This window comes from Phaseolus vulgaris, chromosome 3 (genome assembly GCF_000499845.2).
Source record: "Phaseolus vulgaris cultivar G19833 chromosome 3, P. vulgaris v2.0, whole genome shotgun sequence".
NCBI lineage: Eukaryota > Viridiplantae > Streptophyta > Magnoliopsida > Fabales > Fabaceae > Phaseolus > Phaseolus vulgaris.
In genome coordinates this window covers 50698910-50719479 of record NC_023757.2, presented here as the reverse complement: position 1 = coordinate 50719479, position 20570 = coordinate 50698910, and the positions used below count along the sequence as shown (strand labels likewise).

Sequence of the window (20570 nt, the reverse complement as noted above, 5' to 3'; positions counted from 1 at the left end):
AGGTTATTGTATTGAATTGTGGGTATGAGAGAAAGGAGCAATTTATAGAGTCTAAGATGCATTTATGGAAAGTAAGTATGATTCTTATTGTAGTATGAACTAAGGTTTGCATTGGATTGGAAGGAAAAGTATTATAAACATTTGAATTATTAGTGTTAAGATTGGACAATTTAGACTTTTGTCATCTTCTTTTCTGTTTCACCACTAAACTGGTTTGATATTTTTATAAAGTAGATGTGGACAGGTTTTAAATGCAAGAATTTATAGTGGTTGTTCATCATTATTGCCACTTTTCTTCTTCACAATTCAACTTAACCTAAGTGGAAGACTGATGCACCATACCAACTCTACTTTTAACATTATATAAAACTCATACAACTTTCTATAACTATTTTTTTTATAATGTGAAACTTATTATTCACATTTGCACTCAACAATTTTTCTTTTCTCATGTGTGAAATTCATTCACTTTTTTATTTTTTTATTATATCTTTAACTTAATAACTTTACTTTTTATTCTTTTATAAAATATATAATTTATCAATTCCTTCTAATGTGAAACTTTATTATATTAACATTTGCACTCAACTATTTTTCTTCTCATGTGTGAAATCCATTCACATTGTCATATGTGGAACCATGACCACTATTACAACTTTGGAATTTGAAGGAGATAAACACCAAAGATTTTCACCAATGAGATATAAACAAATAAACTTAATCCAAATCTCAATAAATTATGTTTACATAACATTATCATTTTCTATGTTATTCAACTATTTTTTATTTTTATCTATGTGAAATTTCATATATTCATACTTATAGTAACATTTTTCTAATTTGTAAAAAAAAATAAATTCAAGGCAGATCAAAATCTACTCCCTTACACCCTAATTTTCTTCCTCTCAATTTAAGGTGCTTTTAATAAAAAGACCTTCTAATTTGTAAATTTACTATATTATATTTACTAATTCTATCTTAAATATAAATATTTGAGGTGATATCTCCCTTCCTTTTCTTCTTCAAAGATTCATAATGAACATCCTACAGATAAAAATAAAATAAAATAAGAATATAAGAAAGAAATATTTTAGTAACAACATCTTTTACAAGCAAGAATAACTCCTATCTATCAATTTTCAAATCAAGAAATGAAATATTTATTTCCTTCCATTATAAAATATTCAATCAACAATAGTTTAGTACATATCATTCTCTACTAGAATTTAATATTCAATAGATACTTGATAAGCTTACTTAAATATTATATCAAAATTTGTTATTAGAGTAATTATGAAAATAATTTCAATCAACCAAGTCGTGAAATAAAAAAAATAATATGTCAATAGTAAATGTCCAACTAAAAAGTTGTATTTTTTTTTATTTGGTTAGGACTCAGTTGTAAATATATTGAACTAATATTAGTTATAAGGAATTCTCATAGTGGTTAGACACACATTTTGAAATTCTGTGGGAACAATATATGTAATGAAGAGTTCATATTTGATCCTTCACCTATGAAAACGTTTTTGTTTAGCCAAATGTAGTCACATTACAACAAAACAATATTAGTTTGTGATCAATGAATAACAGCCCCACATGACTTGGCTCTTGTTTTCATTGACTTCATTGACTTGGCTATTTAGAAAAGAAGAAAATTAAGCATCTTTTCTTGTATATAATCAAATGAATATCACTTTTCTTTGCATTACAACAACTAAGTTATGGCTTCCTTACAGAACTATGTTCTTGCCATTTTAGTTTTGGCCACAATCCAATTGAAAGCCACATCTGCAGGCTCCCATGATCACCTCCAACACCTCAAATCCCTTCACTTCTCTCTGTTTCAGCATGAGACCATAAACAAAACCGGATATATCATAGTGGATGGTATAAAAGGAGGAGCAGGAGTGAGCCAAACCACAACCCCTTTTGGCACCTTATTTGCCTTTCAGGACCCTTTGACTGTTGCAGTGAATAGATCCTCCAAACTTGTTGGGATTGCAGAAGGAACTACAGTGACATCTAGTCTTGATGGCCTTCGAAGCATTTCAATTGCAAAGCTAACTCTTCGGCTGAAGAACCACAAAGGGTCCCTTTCTGTTGTTGGTGTCACAAATAATGTGAAGTCCTCAGATCTTCCAGTGGTTGGAGGCACTGAAGATTTCATGTTTGTGCAAGGAAAAGTTACCACTTCTCCTGTTGATCTTACTGGTCTCACTGTTGTCTACAAGATTCAATTTCATCTTTACTGGCCTCCCTATGCAACTCAAGCCTCATGAAGTAGGTTGCATGGTACAATACTTGGCTTTTATATATTTTCTTAGTTTCAATTTATTCCATCTACTCACTCATTTCTAATGTATTCCTAAGATGCTTGTTCAACTGGTTCATATTCAATTTTACTGTCTGCTTTATTTTTATTTTTAAGTTAAAGTTAAAAATAAAAACTGAAGTGAATATTTTCTTAAGCTTAAAAAATCCTTTTAAGCTAAAAATAGCTTGGTAAAATTATTGTTGTTTTTATTATAACTCAGTATATATATTGGGGGTAAATGTGTATGACCAAACCCAATCCATTATTTATTATTTTTAAATAAGAAATGTTTTATTTTATTATTATATTAAATTTTTAATTTGACAAGATTTATTATCATCATAAAATTATGGAAACGTGATTTTTTTTAATCTAAATTTATTATTAATCATAGAATTTTATAAATATGACATCGATCATTAGAAATTGTTTCTTCTAGTGTGGTATAAGTAAACCTTTAAAATACGTTTTGAAAAGAAGAAATGAAAAAAAATAGCCATTCTGACTCATTCACAAATACCAAATTTTAAGGACTGTTTATGATATCTTTGTTTCACTAATCAAAGAGTTAATAACCAAAAAATGGTCTCCGTATGAACCTACATAGTGCCTTCACATAATTGTTGGAGATAATCTTGAAACTTAAAAAATAAATATATGTTACAAAATTTCAATTTCTCAATTTATTCTTGTAGAATATTATAAATATAAAAATAGATCCTTTCTTTTTCATTGCTAGTGTTAGTAAAAATAATAAGTGTTAGAATACAAGGAAAAATTAGTTATGATATTTAGAATATTAATGAGTTAGTTAGGTGGATAGTTAGAAAAGATGGATAGAAGAGATTCAGATTTTTTGTGATTGTAAATTGAGGATTGACTCTTTTGAAAGGAAAAATCTTTTGTGAAAGAAATCTTGAAAGAGAGAGTTTTGTCATATTTCTTTTTTGTTTTTTTTGTTTTCAATTCTCTGTTCCTAACTAAGTGTCTGCAGAAGATACAGAAATGAAACAAAGCAGTTTTGAAAGGAATGAATTCTCTTGGAAGCATACAAAAAAGAATAAACTAAATATGGATTTCAAAGAACTTGAGGTGTTTCAATCTTATACAAGACACAAATAAAACGTGCATATACAAAGAGAAAGCCAGAGCAAGAACTGGCGAAAAAGCACCAACCACTGTAATGCGATATGAATCAATCTTGGAAGCTATAATAACTACAGAATTAGTATCATAATAGAATAAGTATCATACGAAGTGTGCTGGGAATCCTGTGCAAAGATTGAATTCATTGCAGTGCAAAGATTCCTGCATGAGATGAATGTTAATTGAAAAAGTAATCTGTATATTGAAGTCAACACCGCGGCTTATGTAGGCGAGGTCTGTTGCAGAAAACGCGACCATTGGCCTTCACAAATGCTGCTATACCGACACTAATGCTTGCCCACAAAAGTGAGAAGAACAAGTGCTTAAAATCATATCTAACTGCAGAAATTAATTAATGATTGTCACTTGAAAGCCATGTCAGACATATGCTACTAGTTTCATTAACATAGCACTTGGATTGCCACTACTTTACCCTAAGTGGTAACGAGTTCACCTTTTTATAACAAATTCTTAATTAGCACATATACCTGTAGAGACCGCACAGGAATTTTCATAAAATTTCAGATCATGTTTTTGCTTTAATTTACTAGAAACCTAGACAAGCAAATTTGCAGTTGAGGATCACATGACATCTAACTACTTTAAGTCATGTCATTAAACCTTCTGATTCGCCCGTGGATGTTTTTATTGAGGAAAGTTTTTTTATTCTTCTCAAAAGCTAACTCAAAAAGCTGCATACTAACTACGTGACTGGGTGATTTAGCTACAAACATACAAATTCATTTGATTAGCATGGTGCAAAATATTTCTCAAGTTTAATTACTTAATTAGTCTATAAAGTTAGAAATTTTACCTTTTAGTCTCTACTTAATAATCTACCCCACTTTGAAGGTACATGGCGTGTATTAGTATGTAATACTCACAATTCATAACAGAACATTGTAATGTATTGACCGGCTATGGATCAAGAGTAATGAACAATTAAGTAATTTTATGTTGAAGGAAAACAGTATGTGACATAGGAAAATTAGTTATTAGGATTATGGATTATGAAACTGCATGTTTAACAAATCACCAGGAGTATTTATCAGTAGTTTACCTTATGAATGTTTTAAATTTTTATTTACAGGCTAATGGATGTAACCTATGTGAGGGGATTCTAATTCCATTCTTGTGGCATAGTTCACTCATCTAAGGATGGAAAAACCATAAAATAAGAACATAAAAAGAATGGCAGTTAGAAGCCATAGGTTTCTCAACACTATGTGGGTGAGCAGGCGCATACAGTTAACTCACCTTGCGTCAACGACATGGTTGTGAAAAAGAACCCAGTCAAAACCAGACCCAAAGCCAGAGGAAATGACTGCAATGATAAACAAAGAGATGTTAAAATTTTAAAATGCAAAACACATTCTTCAAGCAATCCCAAAATGATTAGAAACATACCACTAAAATATGTACGGAATGAAAAATAATTATAATAACACTCCCAAATTAACATTTCATAATCCTTCTTCTATTTTTTCCTCCTCACAATTATCTTCTCCAGATTCTTCAACTAGAACCATTTTTTCCTTCCTAGTTGAAGAAGTTTCTCAAAACAAAGAATTTAAAATTTGAAATTTAAAATGAAAATCACATAACCGAAAGACATAGAACTAAACAGATAAACCGAAAAGAAAAAGAACTTCTCAAAATGGAGAAAAAGAGACTAAAAAGAAATAGATAACAGTAAAATACAGAACACGAAATAGAGAAGGAACATTTGAAAAAAAGGAAAAGAAAGAAAAAACTTCAGAGAATGTTAAAAATCAGAGAAGGGATAAACTAGAGTCCAAAAACGTCATTTAAAAAGAACGCCATGAACCGCCAAGGCGGAAATGGCGGACCGCGTTATTAGCGTATGGGAGATGGCGATGACTGCCAAAATCACCCGCCATACCGTTATGGCGGCACTATAACGGTTATTAACAGCACTCACAAGGATCAAAGAACTTTTGCAAAATGGAGAAAAAGAGACTAAAAAGAAATAGATAACAGTAAAATACAGAGCACCAAATAGAGAAGGAACATTTGAAAATAAAAGGAAAGGAAAGAAAAAACTTCAGAGAATATTGAGCAAAGAGTGCTAAACTAGAGTCCAAAAACGTCATTTAAAAGAAAAAACCGTTTTTCCACCATGGACGCCATTGAACCGCCACGGCGGAAATGACGGACAGCGTTATTAGCGGATGGGAGATGGCGACCACCCGCCATACCGTTATGGCGGCACTATAACGGTTATTAACAGCACTCACAAGAATCAGATAACTTTTGCAAAATGGAAAAAAAGACACTACAAAGGAATAGATAACAGTAAAATACAGAGCACCAAATAGAGAAAGAACATCAGAAAAAAAAGGAAAGGAAAGAAAAAACTTCAGAGAATGTTGAGCAAAGAGTGCTAAACTAGAGTCCAAAAACGTCATTTAAAAAGAAAAAGCCGTTTTTCCACCATGGAAGCCATGTACCGCCACGGCGGAAATGGCGGACAGCGTTATTAGCGGATGGGAGATGGCGATGACTGCCAAAACCACCACGCCATACCGTTATGGTGGCACCATAACGGTTATTTAACAGCACTCAAAAGAATCATTATCATCGGTTGTAGTATACATTGGAGATTCGTTGACTGGTTTCTCATTCTATTTTGGCAGGATCTTGTATTTTAAACTTGGTTCTTCTTTTCTCATTTCTGGTAACTAATCCTTATTAAAAAGAAAAAAACGTTTTTCCACCATGGACGCCATGAACCGCCACGGCGGAAATGGCGGACAGCGTTATTAGCGGATGGGAGATGGCTATGAATGCCAAAACCACCACGCCATACCGTTATGGCGGCACCGTAACGGTTATTTAACAGCACTCACAAGGATCATCATCGGTTGTTGTATACATTGGAGATTCGTTGACTGGTTTCTCACTCTATTTTGGCAGGATCTTGTATTTTAAACGTGGTTCTTCTTTTCTCATTTCTGGTAACTAATCCTTATTTTCTATCAAATTTTTCATTCACCAAATCTCATACCTCTTTGATATGCATCTTGAACTTTGAATTCTGTTCTTTTTATATTCCTTTTAATTTATTTTTCATTAATCAGCTTACTCCTACTCTTAGCTATTCCCTAAACTTTTTTTATTGAGTTAATTTGTAATTTGTAATAATCAAGTAGACTTCATGTCCAATCTTCCAAGGATGAATAAAGCATATAGAAATCAAGTGTCTTTTCATCAATGAAAAATATATTTACAGGAAAATCACTACTTCATTTATAAACTCTAGTGACCAAGTGGTAGATGTTCTTATGATAGCTTCAGCTAGTAACTAGTTTGAAGGAATAATTTTGGAACTTAATATTCTACGAAATCCTTCCTTGTATTTATTTATTCTCACAAATAACGGATTGCTAATACTTTTTTTATCCATATAATCTTAAGTGTGGTGAGGCAGGTTCAAGTTCTTAAATGAGGAAGTTTCAGTGCCGTGTAGAGGCTTGAGATGGTGAGAAGCCCTGCTAAAGTTTAAGCAGGGTAGACTAGGAACTGGATTTATGCAGAACTATTATTGAATATTAATAATTTTGATTTTTTTCTTATAAAATGAATTTATATAAAAATATGAATTATATTAAGAAATTAATTATTATTTAAATAGATGTAATTTTATGTAATGTTATTAATTCAAATAAATGCACTTTTTATTCTCTCTCTCTCTCCCCTTTTTTTTTTTTCCTTTTCTATTCCCACCCCAATCAAACAAATCATAAAAGTATAACTATAATGAATTTAGCCATATTTAAAAGACAAGTTAATTTTTATTTATATTATATTAAATTTCCAATAACTATTCTAAAACCAAAAAGCAGTGTAGAAATTGAACTCACAGCAATAGCTTCAATGCCTTGACTCTGAGAAGGAGTCTGTTCTCTGTTGGCAGAGACTATGAAATGCCCTTGTAAGAGATCAATGGAATCCTTTACACAAAGAAAGAAATCATGAACAAGATCAGTTAGTTACAAATACAATGTTGACTTCTTTTAAAACCCCAGAAATAACAAAATGTATTAGATCTAGAAAAGCTAAGAATTTCTTTCAACTAAGAACTGTTTAGTTTAGTTTAGATGGAGAAGAACTAATGGACAATGTTTCTTAATATGATCACAACAACGTGAAAAACAAGAATTGCCAACTAAGGGAGAGATTCATAACTAATGAACCATCACAAAATCATATCTGTAACTAACTCAAAACCTTAAGGCACCTTAAGGCTATGTGTTTATGAATTCTTTTTTTTTATACTACTGAACTTTCTTATCCCACGCAATATTAGACTTTCAAGTCATACTTAGACTTCGAAGAGTCTTTCCCTTAAGTATGAGTTGAATTTTTATCACAATAGGACATATTTGTCTCCATTTGAGCCGGTCACTTAAGTTTTTAACACAACGAGACATGCTTGCCTCCATCCATAAAAAATTCCTGTAAGAGATCATGCCTCCAACCTAAGATGTTATGGCTATTTGTTTATGTTTTTTTTTTTCTTATATAGTATTCAACTTTCTTATTTCTATTCAATATAGGACTTTTAACACATATTTCTATTCAATATAGGACTTTTAACACATACTTGGATTCTTAACATTGAAATGGGAATGTAAAAACAAATTCAAAACATACGAAGGACCAGACATACAAACGTACATGATAATAAGTAATGACAGCATGCACCTATGAATTCTACCCAATGTATATAATGAGATGAGATCGAGACACCTGCTTTGTTCCATCACAGAAGTTATTCAAATAATAGCGCATAAGAGCATTCACCCCATCATTTATTATCCCCTGCATTGTACGATGCCCAAATCTGAATCCAAACAAAGCTTAATGAGGAGGAGGCACAAGGTTAAATTTTAAACTTGCGAGCGTCATTATTGAAAATGATTAGAAATTGTTACATCATATTAGCTAGCATTTTTGCCTATAAACTTTATGTGATAGATACATGGGGAAGTTATTAAATATCGAAGTATAAAACAATTGCATGTGTTGTACATAATTTATAAGAATTTGGTTCTAATTAATTGAATATACTGATAATGTAATTAAAAATAGGAAGCTCATGTGATTAAAATACTATACAAATAATATGAGAAAAATGCTATGAGAATTTCGTAAACAAGGCTGTGGTAAAAAAGAGAAAACATGAATCAATTAGGAGAGATTAATTCACACAGAGTTAAGTAAAGAGCATTATATAGATTGTTTTTGTAAAAACTGAATATCAATAAAATGTGAATAAACAGTTTTATTTCGCATGTATGTCTAAGGTGGTTTTTTGCTTGAGCATCACTAGTCCAGGTTTATTAAAATATATGTAGGACTTGAGTCAGTTTCCTATAGTGAATCTAACATAACCAATGAAGTATTATATAAACATTGACGTGAAATTTTACAAACATGTTCTATGTGATCAGAATTTTCAATCCACAGTGGATTTTGTGAAAAAACAAAATAAAGTTATTGAAAGATATAAAAACACTTTTGGCTTATATTGATATGAATTGATCCCAAGTCTGCATCAATAGATTTCCTAGCACTACTTAATGTCGTACACTTCTCCTTTACACAATGCAATTAGAGCTAATTAATATACAATTTATCTGATTTTGAAATTATCCCTATGCTAATGTAATTTCAACATAAAATAATATTTTGAGGATGCATAACTTCTCTTAAGTTTTTTACATGTAATGAACACGGAAGCTGATGGAAAAATTCATGGGAAAATACCGGACAAAGTCTCCTTTGAGAGCAGGAGTGCCTGTATATTGAGTACTTATATCATCCCCGTGATTGGCCCACACTGATAATAGAGTCAGTCAGAATAGAATCTAGGTTTGAAATCCTACGAAACAATCTAAAAAGGAGAAAAATTTATCAAATGAAAATAACTAGATAAGCAGCATATATTAATACTGCAAAGATGTGTAACTCGAGAATTAGCAATACACGTACAGATCTTAAAGTTGTCATCTAGATTTGGATGTGAACTAATGGTTTCCTCAGCACCAAAGATCCCAATTCTTCTAAGCTGGAATTCTAGCATATTTCGGCCTATCATGCTCTGCATGAGTAAAAACATTATTAAGTGGGAACATGATACTATAAATGCACAAGTATGGGTTTGTAGTCAAATTGAATAAAGAAAAAAAGTAAGCAATTACAGATGTTGAGTGCATATACACACATACGCAAATATATATTATGCTGAGCTTTCTATTTCATACTAAGCAGCAAGTCCAAACTGATAATACAGAAGGAATGAAGCGGTAAAAAAAAGCGGGAATGAAAATTGAAATTTATTCATCTAGTAAGGCTTAAAAAACTTGCTTAGTATAAACCAACACCAACCTGAGTAACATTTGTACGGTCTAGACAATCAATACAATTGGTTCTAACAACCCCAAGTTGCTCCTTCATTTTCTCTCCCTTTTCATTCAATAGAAGGTATCTACAATTTCAAAACAGAATCGTGACGAAGGGATCAAAATTCTGGAACCCTTTAACTAATGCTCAGTGAAAAAAAATTATTACAAATATAGAAAAGAAAGACAGTTTTGAAACTAGAGACAACAAATTACATTATGCTTGACAATTATCCAAAATCTTATAACAAACCGCTCCATAATATGCAACATAATAAAACTATTAAGTTTGTTGAAGCCTACTTGGGCAAAAGCAAGCAATGAATGCAAATCAAATTATTGAATATGAGAAAATTTTATATCTAGATGATTAAAAACTTAAATAATAAAACATCATACCCATTTCTCTCAAGAAAATCAGATATTTGATCATAAAGGATTGAAAGACGATCAAAATGAATGTGCCCGCAAATGTGATGGAAATCGAAATGCAGATATCTACAAAAAAAAGGGTATGCACCAATATCAAATAACAGATATATACGTATATTATTTAGAGTCAATTGAAAGAGACTCTTACCTCACATCATTACCAGATACATGTTGCATTGTCTTTCCAAATTTTTCGCAAAGCCGACCTTCTCCACCATGCTTTTAAGAAACCACGTAGATAAAAAAATGAACTCAAATAGATGCATGGTGATACATAAATCCATCCTTATTAAAAAAATATATTCTTAGGATATGCACAACATTATGTAATGATAGTATTTGGTTGGTACCCTATTATTGACAGCATGTAATTTCTTTAGTTACTTTTAAGATTCAGTAACCAATTATAGACACAAGAATCATCTGAGACAATTGTCCCTCATCAGATAAGCCTTTTAAGTTTTTTGCAATGGAATAATAATATTCACCTCGTTAACTAGGTCAATAGCTAACACAGACCCATACTTTTTTCTTAAATCTAAGAAATGCCTCTCCAAGACTCGGGGCTGCATAATAAGGAAAGAAACAATAGTCAAATAAATATAGTTTATTAGATGAAAAATTCAAGAAATACAACAATAAAACAATCACTTACAGCTTCGTCATGTTTCAATAATTCATACTTCGGTTTATATGTTAAGTCAACAATTTGCTGCCAAGGCACCGGAATTGAACCACGAACCTGCTAATTATAAACAATGACGCTTACGTAAATGAAAATGCATGATGCCAGCTCATCTTAGCTTTTCAAAATTTCACCATGGAATATGGAGTATGACATTACATCAAATGGAATATGCTTGGTAGCGAAAGTGTAAAATATACAAGACTTGGATAATATAAACAATGAAAATCTAACTTATATCAGGAATAATATAATCCAACTCTTTTCTAGTATACAAAGTAAAGAGTATCACAAACTCAAATAAAAATGAAATAATAAGGAAACGTGCATAAATACGACTACAAAAATATAATTAAGGATTTCAAGGCATCATGTATTTGTGAGGGTTAATGGCTGGCTGGGTTAAGAAAAATGAAAAGAAAAAGACTTGAAAATGAGACACCAGGAGAGAGGATTTCAAGCCAAGGGTGACTCAGTGGATATTGTAAGCCATGAATAGGATTCGGTGGGCTATTTATCCTGAAGAGAATGTGGGCTGTTAGGGAACCCCATTGCTTCTTGATGTTTTATCAAAAGAATAGGAGCGTCAAGGGTTGAACTCCTAAATCTTGATCACTTGGTTCAGTCTTTGGCTCGTTCAAGAAGATTCATTGAATTGCATTTAACTAAGTTGCAAAAGTACCAGTCCTGTTATGAAAATGCTTCAGGACTGAAACATGTAATATTTCTGGTTTTTTAAATTAAAGACTTTCATCTTTCTCCTTCAATATATGTTCCTGTTCTCTGTAACGCAGATTCAGCCTTTCTTTTCTCTTGAAATTTTTTACCAAGTCCAATCGATTATGAAAATTTCCCCAAAGATAATTTACTATGAAACATAGATGTGATTTATTGTGACTCCGCTTTTGCATAATAGTATTACTATTACACTTCGTTATTACACTTCGTAAGAAAAGGTTACTGTTAAAACAAAGGAAACACAAACATGTTAGACTGAAACCATATATATTCCAATATACCACGAAAACTTGTTTACAGTAGACATTATTACATTGATTGAATATATAGAGAATATTTTGATTTTTTAAAAATCAGATATTACTTACCAGTAAACCACTTTACAGTAAATATATATTATTTTATTATGATTTTCTGCAGTTACCAATACTTACTTTTCAAAATTAGACAATTTATTTTCTTTTTACAGATAACAATTGTTTATTTGATAGTGGGGAGGAAGACCTAACTTCTGAATACTAGTTTACTATCAATAACTTGAAATGAAACATCATGAACTAATTCATAAGTTGAATGCAGTTCGACCAAAAAACAAAGGGAATGAAGAATTTTCTAAAACATATAGTACCTAAAAAATGGTAATTTTCTTATCTAATACAAGGTAAAGGAACAATTTTGTAAGAAAAGTTCAATTTATTAATTAAGCTAACGTTAACTGTCTTGTAAGTTGAGAGGGTAATGTTAATCAAAGAGTTATTTCAAAAATTGCTATAGCTCCTAATGATTTGAAATATAATCAATAAATTAAATAAAATCAAGAAAACCATTATCTTGCATTCCAGTATGATAATACAAAACATTACCTGAACAATTGATCCTGTATACCCATTGATCTGCATAATTTGCTCGGTTTCCACAAAATTAGCCACATATCCATCAGGATCAGCTCCTCTTCTCCACATTCGGGTTCCTTTCAGGAAATTAATTGTGTTTGTGTCATTAGCAAATCAATCAATGACACTACTTCAGCACAATCTATTGGAAATTTTTGTACTCTACAAGACGATCAAATAACATAATAATAGTTATCTTTAATATGGTAGCCTAGTAACTACTATCAATGACACATGCTTCATTAAGCAGCCACAAATGACAATCTCACATTTTTTAAATTCATAGATTATGTTAGAATATAGAGATTGTTTATCTTTAGCATTAAATGTATGATAACTTTGGGATTTTTTATGGTTTTGGGTAAAGGGTTGTTTGTTTGGTAAAGACTGTCAACTGAAGGATAATGATTGTTTTCTGTTTGCTTAGCCATTATTACTTTTCTTCTCCTATGCCCGATGTGGTGCTTCGTAACAATGCCTATATATGCTCTCATTGTATCACTGTAAATGTTACAATACTGAAATAAACAAAGTCACTATGCTATACATTTTTGCCTTTTCTTCTTCCATCGTCTGGAAGTATCATCAGGGTTGTGTATGATATGCATATAGCGATAGATATTGTCTATAACGCATCACATATAACCTGATGAACCGGACAAGTGTTTGGTTAATTCTTTTTGTAATTAGGTGGTTAACCCTGCAACACTTGTCTTTAGTATGGCCAAGAACTCCACAATGGCCACACACTGGACAGTCTTTCTTGGCCCCAAACTTAGCCTTCGAATCTCATGTAACTTTAACAACAAAAGCATAAGAATTGTCTTCAGTAGAAATAAAAATATAAGATGCACCAACCTCCTTCGGTTTTTCATCTTGGATCACAAGAGAGAAAACATTAGTGATGGGAGGGAACGAGTCACAGAAGGGATTTGTCCACAGATTGAAGAGAAAGAATCATTCAACCCATTAAGAAATGGATTCCATATTCCATTTCGCTAAAGTAACACCAAAAGGCTAAATTCCGCCACAATGACATGAATGAGCAAATTTTAATTTTCATAGAGACTCCCGTAAGGGTGAGAAATGAATTCACTGATTTTATTGATCTAACAAGAGGTTTTATATACAACTGTGACAACAAAAAAACTAACTCAATTAATTGTTACAACGAAATGGTTACTGAACTAGCCCCACTAATTATTACAATAGAATAGAACTGAACTAAAAGCATAGTGAGTTGACGTAGGGGTTCGGCTTACGTTTTGGAGATGATCTACGTAATGGAATCCGTGTTTTATTATCCTGTACAGAATTAGTCTGTGACTTGGTGGATTTAGAGAGACCCTAGGACAAAAAGATATAGTAACTCAACTATGTATCTGTAATGGGAAATAAGGTTCGTAAAGGGTAGTTAAGTGAACTTGGCAATGGTGCAAGAGGATGGCGATACTAAGGGATGGATAGCGTTTCCCTATGGTGCACCTAAGAAGCCTTGACGCAGAAGTAAGCAGGAGACTTCGTGGTAAACCCCAAAATTAAAACTGAAATTAGACAACAAAATGAAATCAAGGAGGACGGGCTCAGGCCCGTATGACACGAGTAGTTTCTTCACGGAGTAGCTTTTCAAATCCCCCATAGAATTTAGCACAAGAAATTAAGAAACTGAAGGACTTATTGGGTACTTTGACAAGACACACCGACCTAGGTTGTTGCTCCTAGCATTCGATATCTTGAACTCACCTAGGTTGTTGATTTTGGAGCTACGACCTACATGAATGACACTTTATATTCTAACCATGTATACTATGAATGAATGAAATCCCTATTCTAGCTATACAATCCTACAATATTTTCCTATTTATATAGAATCAAACCATTCCACCGCGTTTCCTATTTTCTAGAAAGAACTAATACCAAATCTGACTTCTTACAACTAGGAGGTTCATAAGCCCTATAAAACATATCTATAATGTAATGCAAAGTGCAAACCATCCTAACAATCTTTCAGAATTATTTTTTGTTATCACCACCAAATTAACGACTTTATTAATTTAATGGGACAAAAGGTTGACTTTTAAATGGTAAACAAAGCACATGCAAAAGCTTCGCAAGTGCATAGATAATAATCAAGAAACAAATACAAATTTATTTTTAAAAAAATATTAAATACCATTTCTTCTCGTGCATCTCCTAGCAATTATAGTGATTTCAATAATATCTTTCCCAATAGCAGCTTCAAAGTGATGAAAGCCTAATGATTTGTTAAGGATAATCCTAAAAAGAAATAATTAATTGATTGACATATAATACTATAATTAGTCAAATTAAACAAATTACCCAAACAAAAATTACTTGTCAAAAAATGAGAAAAGGAATGCATATATAATTGTGGGAAAAGGATACTGCCTTGGACGATAGGGAGTAAGTATGGATCAAGCTGCATGCACAGAATTAAAACATTAACTACTTAGTAATATACGAATGCATAATCAATCAAGGAACCAAAAACTATGAACAAATTTAAAACAAACCTACCTTGTTCTCTATAAGCACTTCCAACAGATAATTATTCCATAGAAATCGAGGCTCTGCCTGTGTTAAAGCATTTGTAACATAAGCAAAAAATAGAAAACATGTAAACAAAATAGAAAGTCAGATTGAATCACCAGAGTGGACATTGTTTGCATATATAAAGTGAGAGACCTAAGGGTAGTAATAATAACAAACTTCAAAAGAGTAATTTTTTAATTATGGGATCCACACTCCGGTTGTAAAATTCTTCTATTACAGATTACTAGACAAAGGCAGTATATTACCTGTCTCCAAAGGGGAAGCAACCTAGACTCATCACCAAGGTCATTTAGTCTTTGGGTACTGCAGGACATAATATTAAAATCATATCAATAAATGCAAGATTTTGCAAATACTTTTTTTCTTTCAATCACAAACTAACAAGTTCTTTTCAATCATGTAATTTTTTTACTATATTATAGATGTATATTGATTTTGTAAATGATTAATCTCGATAGAAAAACTTAATTAACCACTTTTCTAGGACCTTCACTTCCAATTATATATCTTTTTTAATTCACTAAATTCAGACTTGAGAGTTTGTTTAAGAGATTTATTATACTTCCATTGAAACCAATATTAAGAGCATCTTGCGGGATTACACATAGTCAAAAGATTAAGATTTAGATTTTATAAGACTTTTTTGTTAGAATATGTTGACTTAGACGTAAAAAAAGATTCTAGGTTATAAAAATATTTTTTTAATTTGTGAAAATATATATTTCTGCTAACAATTAAATAAAATATTAATAAAAATGTAATCTCATAAAATCCTTTCATTGGAATAAGAATTAAAAAATATATTAAAAGTGATATAACAATGAAACTCACAAAAAATAGATTAAGATGTAAAAAAATTCTCCAGACATGAAGTTGCTATAGTTTTATATTTTAATCATGCATTTGTAAACATTTCTCACCTTCAAGATTTATTATTCATCAAAGTCAATTTACTTTTAATGCATTCGTTATCTTATTATTTCACCCAATAGTTATTTACTATATACCCTCCCTTCTTAATATTCAAATAATTTATTTCACTAAATGATTTAATTTCTTTATTTTTAGATTTTATTTTATTAATTACTTTAAAATCTATCTATATTATACAGATTTTAAAAACTATAGGACCACACTATCCTTTTGAACTAAAATTTCTCTTTCAACTACTTTCAACAAATCATTTAGTCTTCTCATTTCATATGTTCTATACATTATTAAATACCATATATAATTACAATTGAATGTATATATAGATACTAACATTTTGTTGGTTGATCCAAGTCAAATTGCATACACACCTTTAAATAAAATTCTAAATTCAAATTTTATAAATAAGAATGGTTGTAATTGAGAGAAAATATATCATTAAAAGGGGTGAATTAAGTTTTGCAATAAAGATTATTCATTTCCAAAACTAGTGAATACTAATTTGTTTCAAAATTTTATGAAAACTGTGGTCAAAATTTAAAATAAAATTTATGTATTTCTTAGGATACTTTAGCTATTATTATAAGCTTATTTAATTAAGAAATTAAATTATATTTCTGTACTTTTCAGATTTTAATTTTAATTAATTTCATATAATGAAATTTTATGTCTTATAGATATACATATTTATATGTATTATAATATACAGAGACGAAAACATCATAACAAGGCCTTTTAATTTAAAATTTATTAAAGAAAATAAATTGATATCTCAATTGCAATATTAAGTATTTTCCCTGAAGCTAAAAAATTTAAATAAAGGTGTCAATATTTAAACTACATGGATACATTTTTATATAGCATGACGATAAATACTTTATATTAAAATGTAGCGTTAGATAATTTAAAAGAGTGAATATAATAGTCAATAAATTAATCAAAGTAATTTAAATATTAATAAGTTCAATTAATAAATATATTTTTCCCCGTTTAAGTATGAATGCATTAATTAATAATTGAAGGTAATATTTGAATTTGTTAGTACATTTTTGTATCAATAAAAATTATGATAAATTACGGTATGGATTATAATGAAGCCTTTTAGTGAAGATTACCAATGATATGAGGTTTCAATTGATTACGTTCAAATATAGACTATCAGTCTAAGCAAAATACAATTTTTTTAAAATTACACTTACTTCAATTCCTTCTCATTAGTCATTTTACTTCATCTTCTTCTCATCTCCCTCTTTGTTCTTTATCACATCACTAGCTATCACATTTTCTCTCGTTTTCATATTATCTAATTTCTATCTTCTTTTCCTTCTCTCCCAAAACAGAGTGGGCGTTTAATTAGTATTTTCCCTATTAAAATAAGTTGCTACTCTATGCAGTAGGTGGAATGCAGGTTCCTTACCCTGAAATACAGAAGATCTAATACTGTACTTCATTCGTAATACCCAAGACTCATTCTTACTCTATGCTGAAAACTTTCAAACTTAGCGTGAATGTCACTAACGCAAGCTGAAGTTCTCAAGCATGCACGAAGACACACTTTAGCCATCAAACAACAAATTCTGATGTGATTATCCTTAATTCCATGATAAAAAAATTGTAATACACTAATTAGTGTTAGAAAAAAAATGTTTTTTAAATTTTAATACGTTAAAAGGTTGCATGGTTCAAACCCGCTTGCTAATCGAAGATTATTTTCCCTACGGATTTATATACTTGTGTGAATAAATAAGCTTCATGTCTGAATCCCTGAGAATTTGGATGCTTACTAAAAATATGCAAAAAAGTTCACCTGAGAGTTAAATTGGCGTCGTACGAGAAGAACAGACCCGTAGTCTTCTCAGCAACTTTTAATATCCCAGAAAAATCCATCTCTGTCTTCTTCTGACACATTGCACAACGATTATGAGTTTCAAATTGTTTATTAACATAAAATTAACGAAACAAGTGGAACTCTAGCAGCTTACCTGTTGTTCAGAAGGGGTATTATCGAGGGAACAATCACATGGAAAAACCTTTAGAGACGAAACTTTGAAAATTGGATGTCCCAAGTAGGATCCAACACATTCACGCCCAGTTATAGCCAGCAAATACGATCCTAAGGCATATAAAGTTGAACACCAAAGTAAATGGTCAAATGGATGTCTACTATTGAAAAGGAATACATCCATGCAAGAAAGAACCTCAAGTTTATAAAGTAGATATGCAAAACAAATATCACGATCAAAATCAAAAGCACTGGCAAATAAAAAAACCAGACACTTCGAGCACTAACTCTAGTAGAAGTAAATGAACCAAAGGCAACTAATCACACTCGGTCATCAACTCCACTACATATACACTAATTATTTAAAACAATACTAGCAAAGAAAAGAGCGAAAAATGCACAATTCACCTTGGCTCTGCTATGGCTAAGGCTAACACGTCACTTACCCTCCAAAAGCCTCAACATCCCAGCCACACCATAAATTGTAAAAATCTTAGGAACTCGAACGGTGCTGCATTCACGAATCTCATCTGTAGAAAAAAAAAAAAACCGAAAACACAGAAAGCAAACTCTCATTTACACTGAAAGCACATGACAAACAAAAACAGGAGCAAAATATCAATGAAAACAGATTAACAACGAACCAATGAGCTTGATGGAGCCATCTTTTCGACTAACTGCCAAATAAGAACCAGAAGATCCATCTGTTGGTTCAATCACATACTGATCCGGAAATTCCCAAAGCCGCATTCGCGTATATAGCTTCTGTACAGAATCTGCTTTCTCCATCATTATTGAAATTCCCACCACACTGAACACAACACACACACAATTGTTCAAAAATCAAGGAGCTATAAAAATTTAACGTCAATTTCAAATTCAAATAAACTTCAGGAGTTTTACAGATTCAAAGAGGCAACAATCCAATCAAAAATACTCAAACTAGTCCATTCGAATCGAAGAGCAAGGTTCCCGCGAAAAAAATGAATTGAAATTAGAGTTTCTGAATTTTGTCGCACTGTACCAAACGCAGAAAGAGGGAAGAGAAAATGTTTACCTGATTGAAGAGTGAAGATTAAGAATGCAAATCGGATTTAACCAGCTCTTAATGATTTGAATGCGACGAAGAGTTACGACGAGGGAGTATTGTGCTTCGTTTGTTTTGAAACTAAGGACGTGTTTGGAAGGTTTGCATATGACCACATGTTAGTGAGAAAAAGATGGGAAATGCTAAAGGTTTGTATTCGTAATGTCCAAACGCGATTGCGGCACTGAAGCGGAAACTTCGATTGGCCATGCTATAATGGTGCCGAATGATCGTAACTTGGGACGCGTGGAGGGTGATTACAGGTCCGTGAGAGCTACTAGGCTACCACTATGGAGAACCCTATGAAGTAGTCAATTTAAATTTAAAATACCACTACGATTGTTTTTGTTTTTTTAGTTTCTTTTTATTTTTAAAATACCACTTTTCTCTTTCTTGATATAAAATATTATTTTTTATTGATAAGAAAGGTTGTTTATTGAAGTAATTTCTAATTTTTTAAACAATTATAAAATTAACTCATATTTCTTTTATTAATAATTCTTCAAGCAACTAATATTTTATTGAGCAGTATATTCGAACACCTGAAAAATTATTTCGGTTGAAATATGTTGTTTGAGCAAAAGCAATTTTATAAGAAATTAAATTTATAAGAGTAATTGAATTGTTTAAAATTAAAGAATTTCAAATTTTACTTAAAAAAAAGTATGAATTTGATATTTTTATATATCAAATTCATATTTTGTTTTTTGTGATTTTCTCTTGACTTGATTTTGATTGAGGTATTATTGACTTAATTAAATAAATCTCTTAAGCTTAGGTATCAGTGTAAAGAAATGTTGAGGTGATCTAAACCAAAGAAAGGAAATTTTCTTTTTGTACCTTAGATTCTAAGTTCTGATAAAACTTTGAGTTTAGGAAACAATATTGTTCCATTCCCAAGATAATGTTAGTCATCAAACATATCCTTATTTTGATTAGGTAATATAACTTATATTATACCCTATTACTAATTTGAACAATTAATCTAGATTCATTAAAGTAAAGACGCATTAAAATATTATAAATAAATAAAAATTTAATGTATGCACAATTAATTTATTATTTTATCAATATTATTTACTAACTTGAGCAGTGTATTCATCACTAAAAATAAAATTTCGATCATCACTTTTGAGAAATGAGATATAACAATAATATTTTTTTATTAGTTTTTATATGGTAAGATATAGGAGAACAAGTAACCTAGTCAATAATAAATTTTGGTTTCTACCATTAAAAAAATCCAAAATACCTTCTAGAATCTAGATGTATAAAAAAAAAAACTAAACTAGATTGAGTAATCTATAAATTTACCGATTGTACAATTAAAAACATAAA

General features: G+C 30.9%; 2 protein-coding genes across 2 annotated transcripts; one reads left to right on the top strand and one right to left on the bottom strand.

Annotated features, from left to right (window-relative positions):
• Nucleotides 1-1669: 1669 nt before the first annotated feature.
• Nucleotides 1670-2405, top strand: LOC137808520 (dirigent protein 5-like). The gene has a single exon (XM_068609670.1). The coding sequence runs from the start codon at nucleotides 1725-1727 to the stop codon at nucleotides 2280-2282; it is 558 nt and encodes a 185-aa protein (XP_068465771.1). The 5' UTR covers nucleotides 1670-1724; the 3' UTR covers nucleotides 2283-2405.
• A 961-nt stretch (nucleotides 2406-3366) lies between these two features.
• On the bottom strand, nucleotides 3367-19350 carry LOC137808519 (phosphoinositide phosphatase SAC6-like). The gene is made up of 21 exons (XM_068609669.1): nucleotides 19203-19350; nucleotides 18790-18956; nucleotides 18592-18675; nucleotides 18126-18256; nucleotides 17951-18042; nucleotides 15459-15516; nucleotides 15178-15234; nucleotides 15046-15079; nucleotides 14813-14893; nucleotides 12610-12716; nucleotides 10979-11065; nucleotides 10812-10889; nucleotides 10472-10542; nucleotides 10291-10389; nucleotides 9878-9977; nucleotides 9482-9590; nucleotides 9257-9329; nucleotides 8237-8330; nucleotides 7348-7437; nucleotides 4721-4787; nucleotides 3367-3802 (listed from the first exon to the last, which is right to left on the bottom strand). The coding sequence occupies exons 2-21, from the start codon at nucleotides 18935-18937 to the stop codon at nucleotides 3672-3674; spliced, it is 1791 nt and encodes a 596-aa protein (XP_068465770.1). The 5' UTR covers nucleotides 18938-18956; nucleotides 19203-19350; the 3' UTR covers nucleotides 3367-3671.
• Between the last annotated feature and the right edge of the window lie 1220 nt (nucleotides 19351-20570).

What these genes read in the sequence shown, in the direction of transcription:
- LOC137808520 (XM_068609670.1), top strand. Translation starts at nt 1,725, where the DNA reads ATGGCTTCCTTACAGAACTATGTTCTTGCCATTTTAGTTTTGGCCACA.
- LOC137808519 (XM_068609669.1), bottom strand. Translation starts at nt 18,937, where the DNA reads ATGATGGAGAAAGCAGATTCTGTACAGAAGCTATATACGCGAATGCGG. An exon ending in GATGTTGAGGCTTTTGGAGG is followed by an intron (nt 18,257 to 18,591) that starts GTAAGTGACGTG and finishes TATATGCCTTAG; the next exon opens with GATCGTATTTGCTGGCTATA. An exon ending in GAGATGCACGAGAAGAAATG is followed by an intron (nt 12,717 to 14,812) that starts GTATTTAATATT and finishes ATTTCCTGAAAG; the next exon opens with GAACCCGAATGTGGAGAAGA.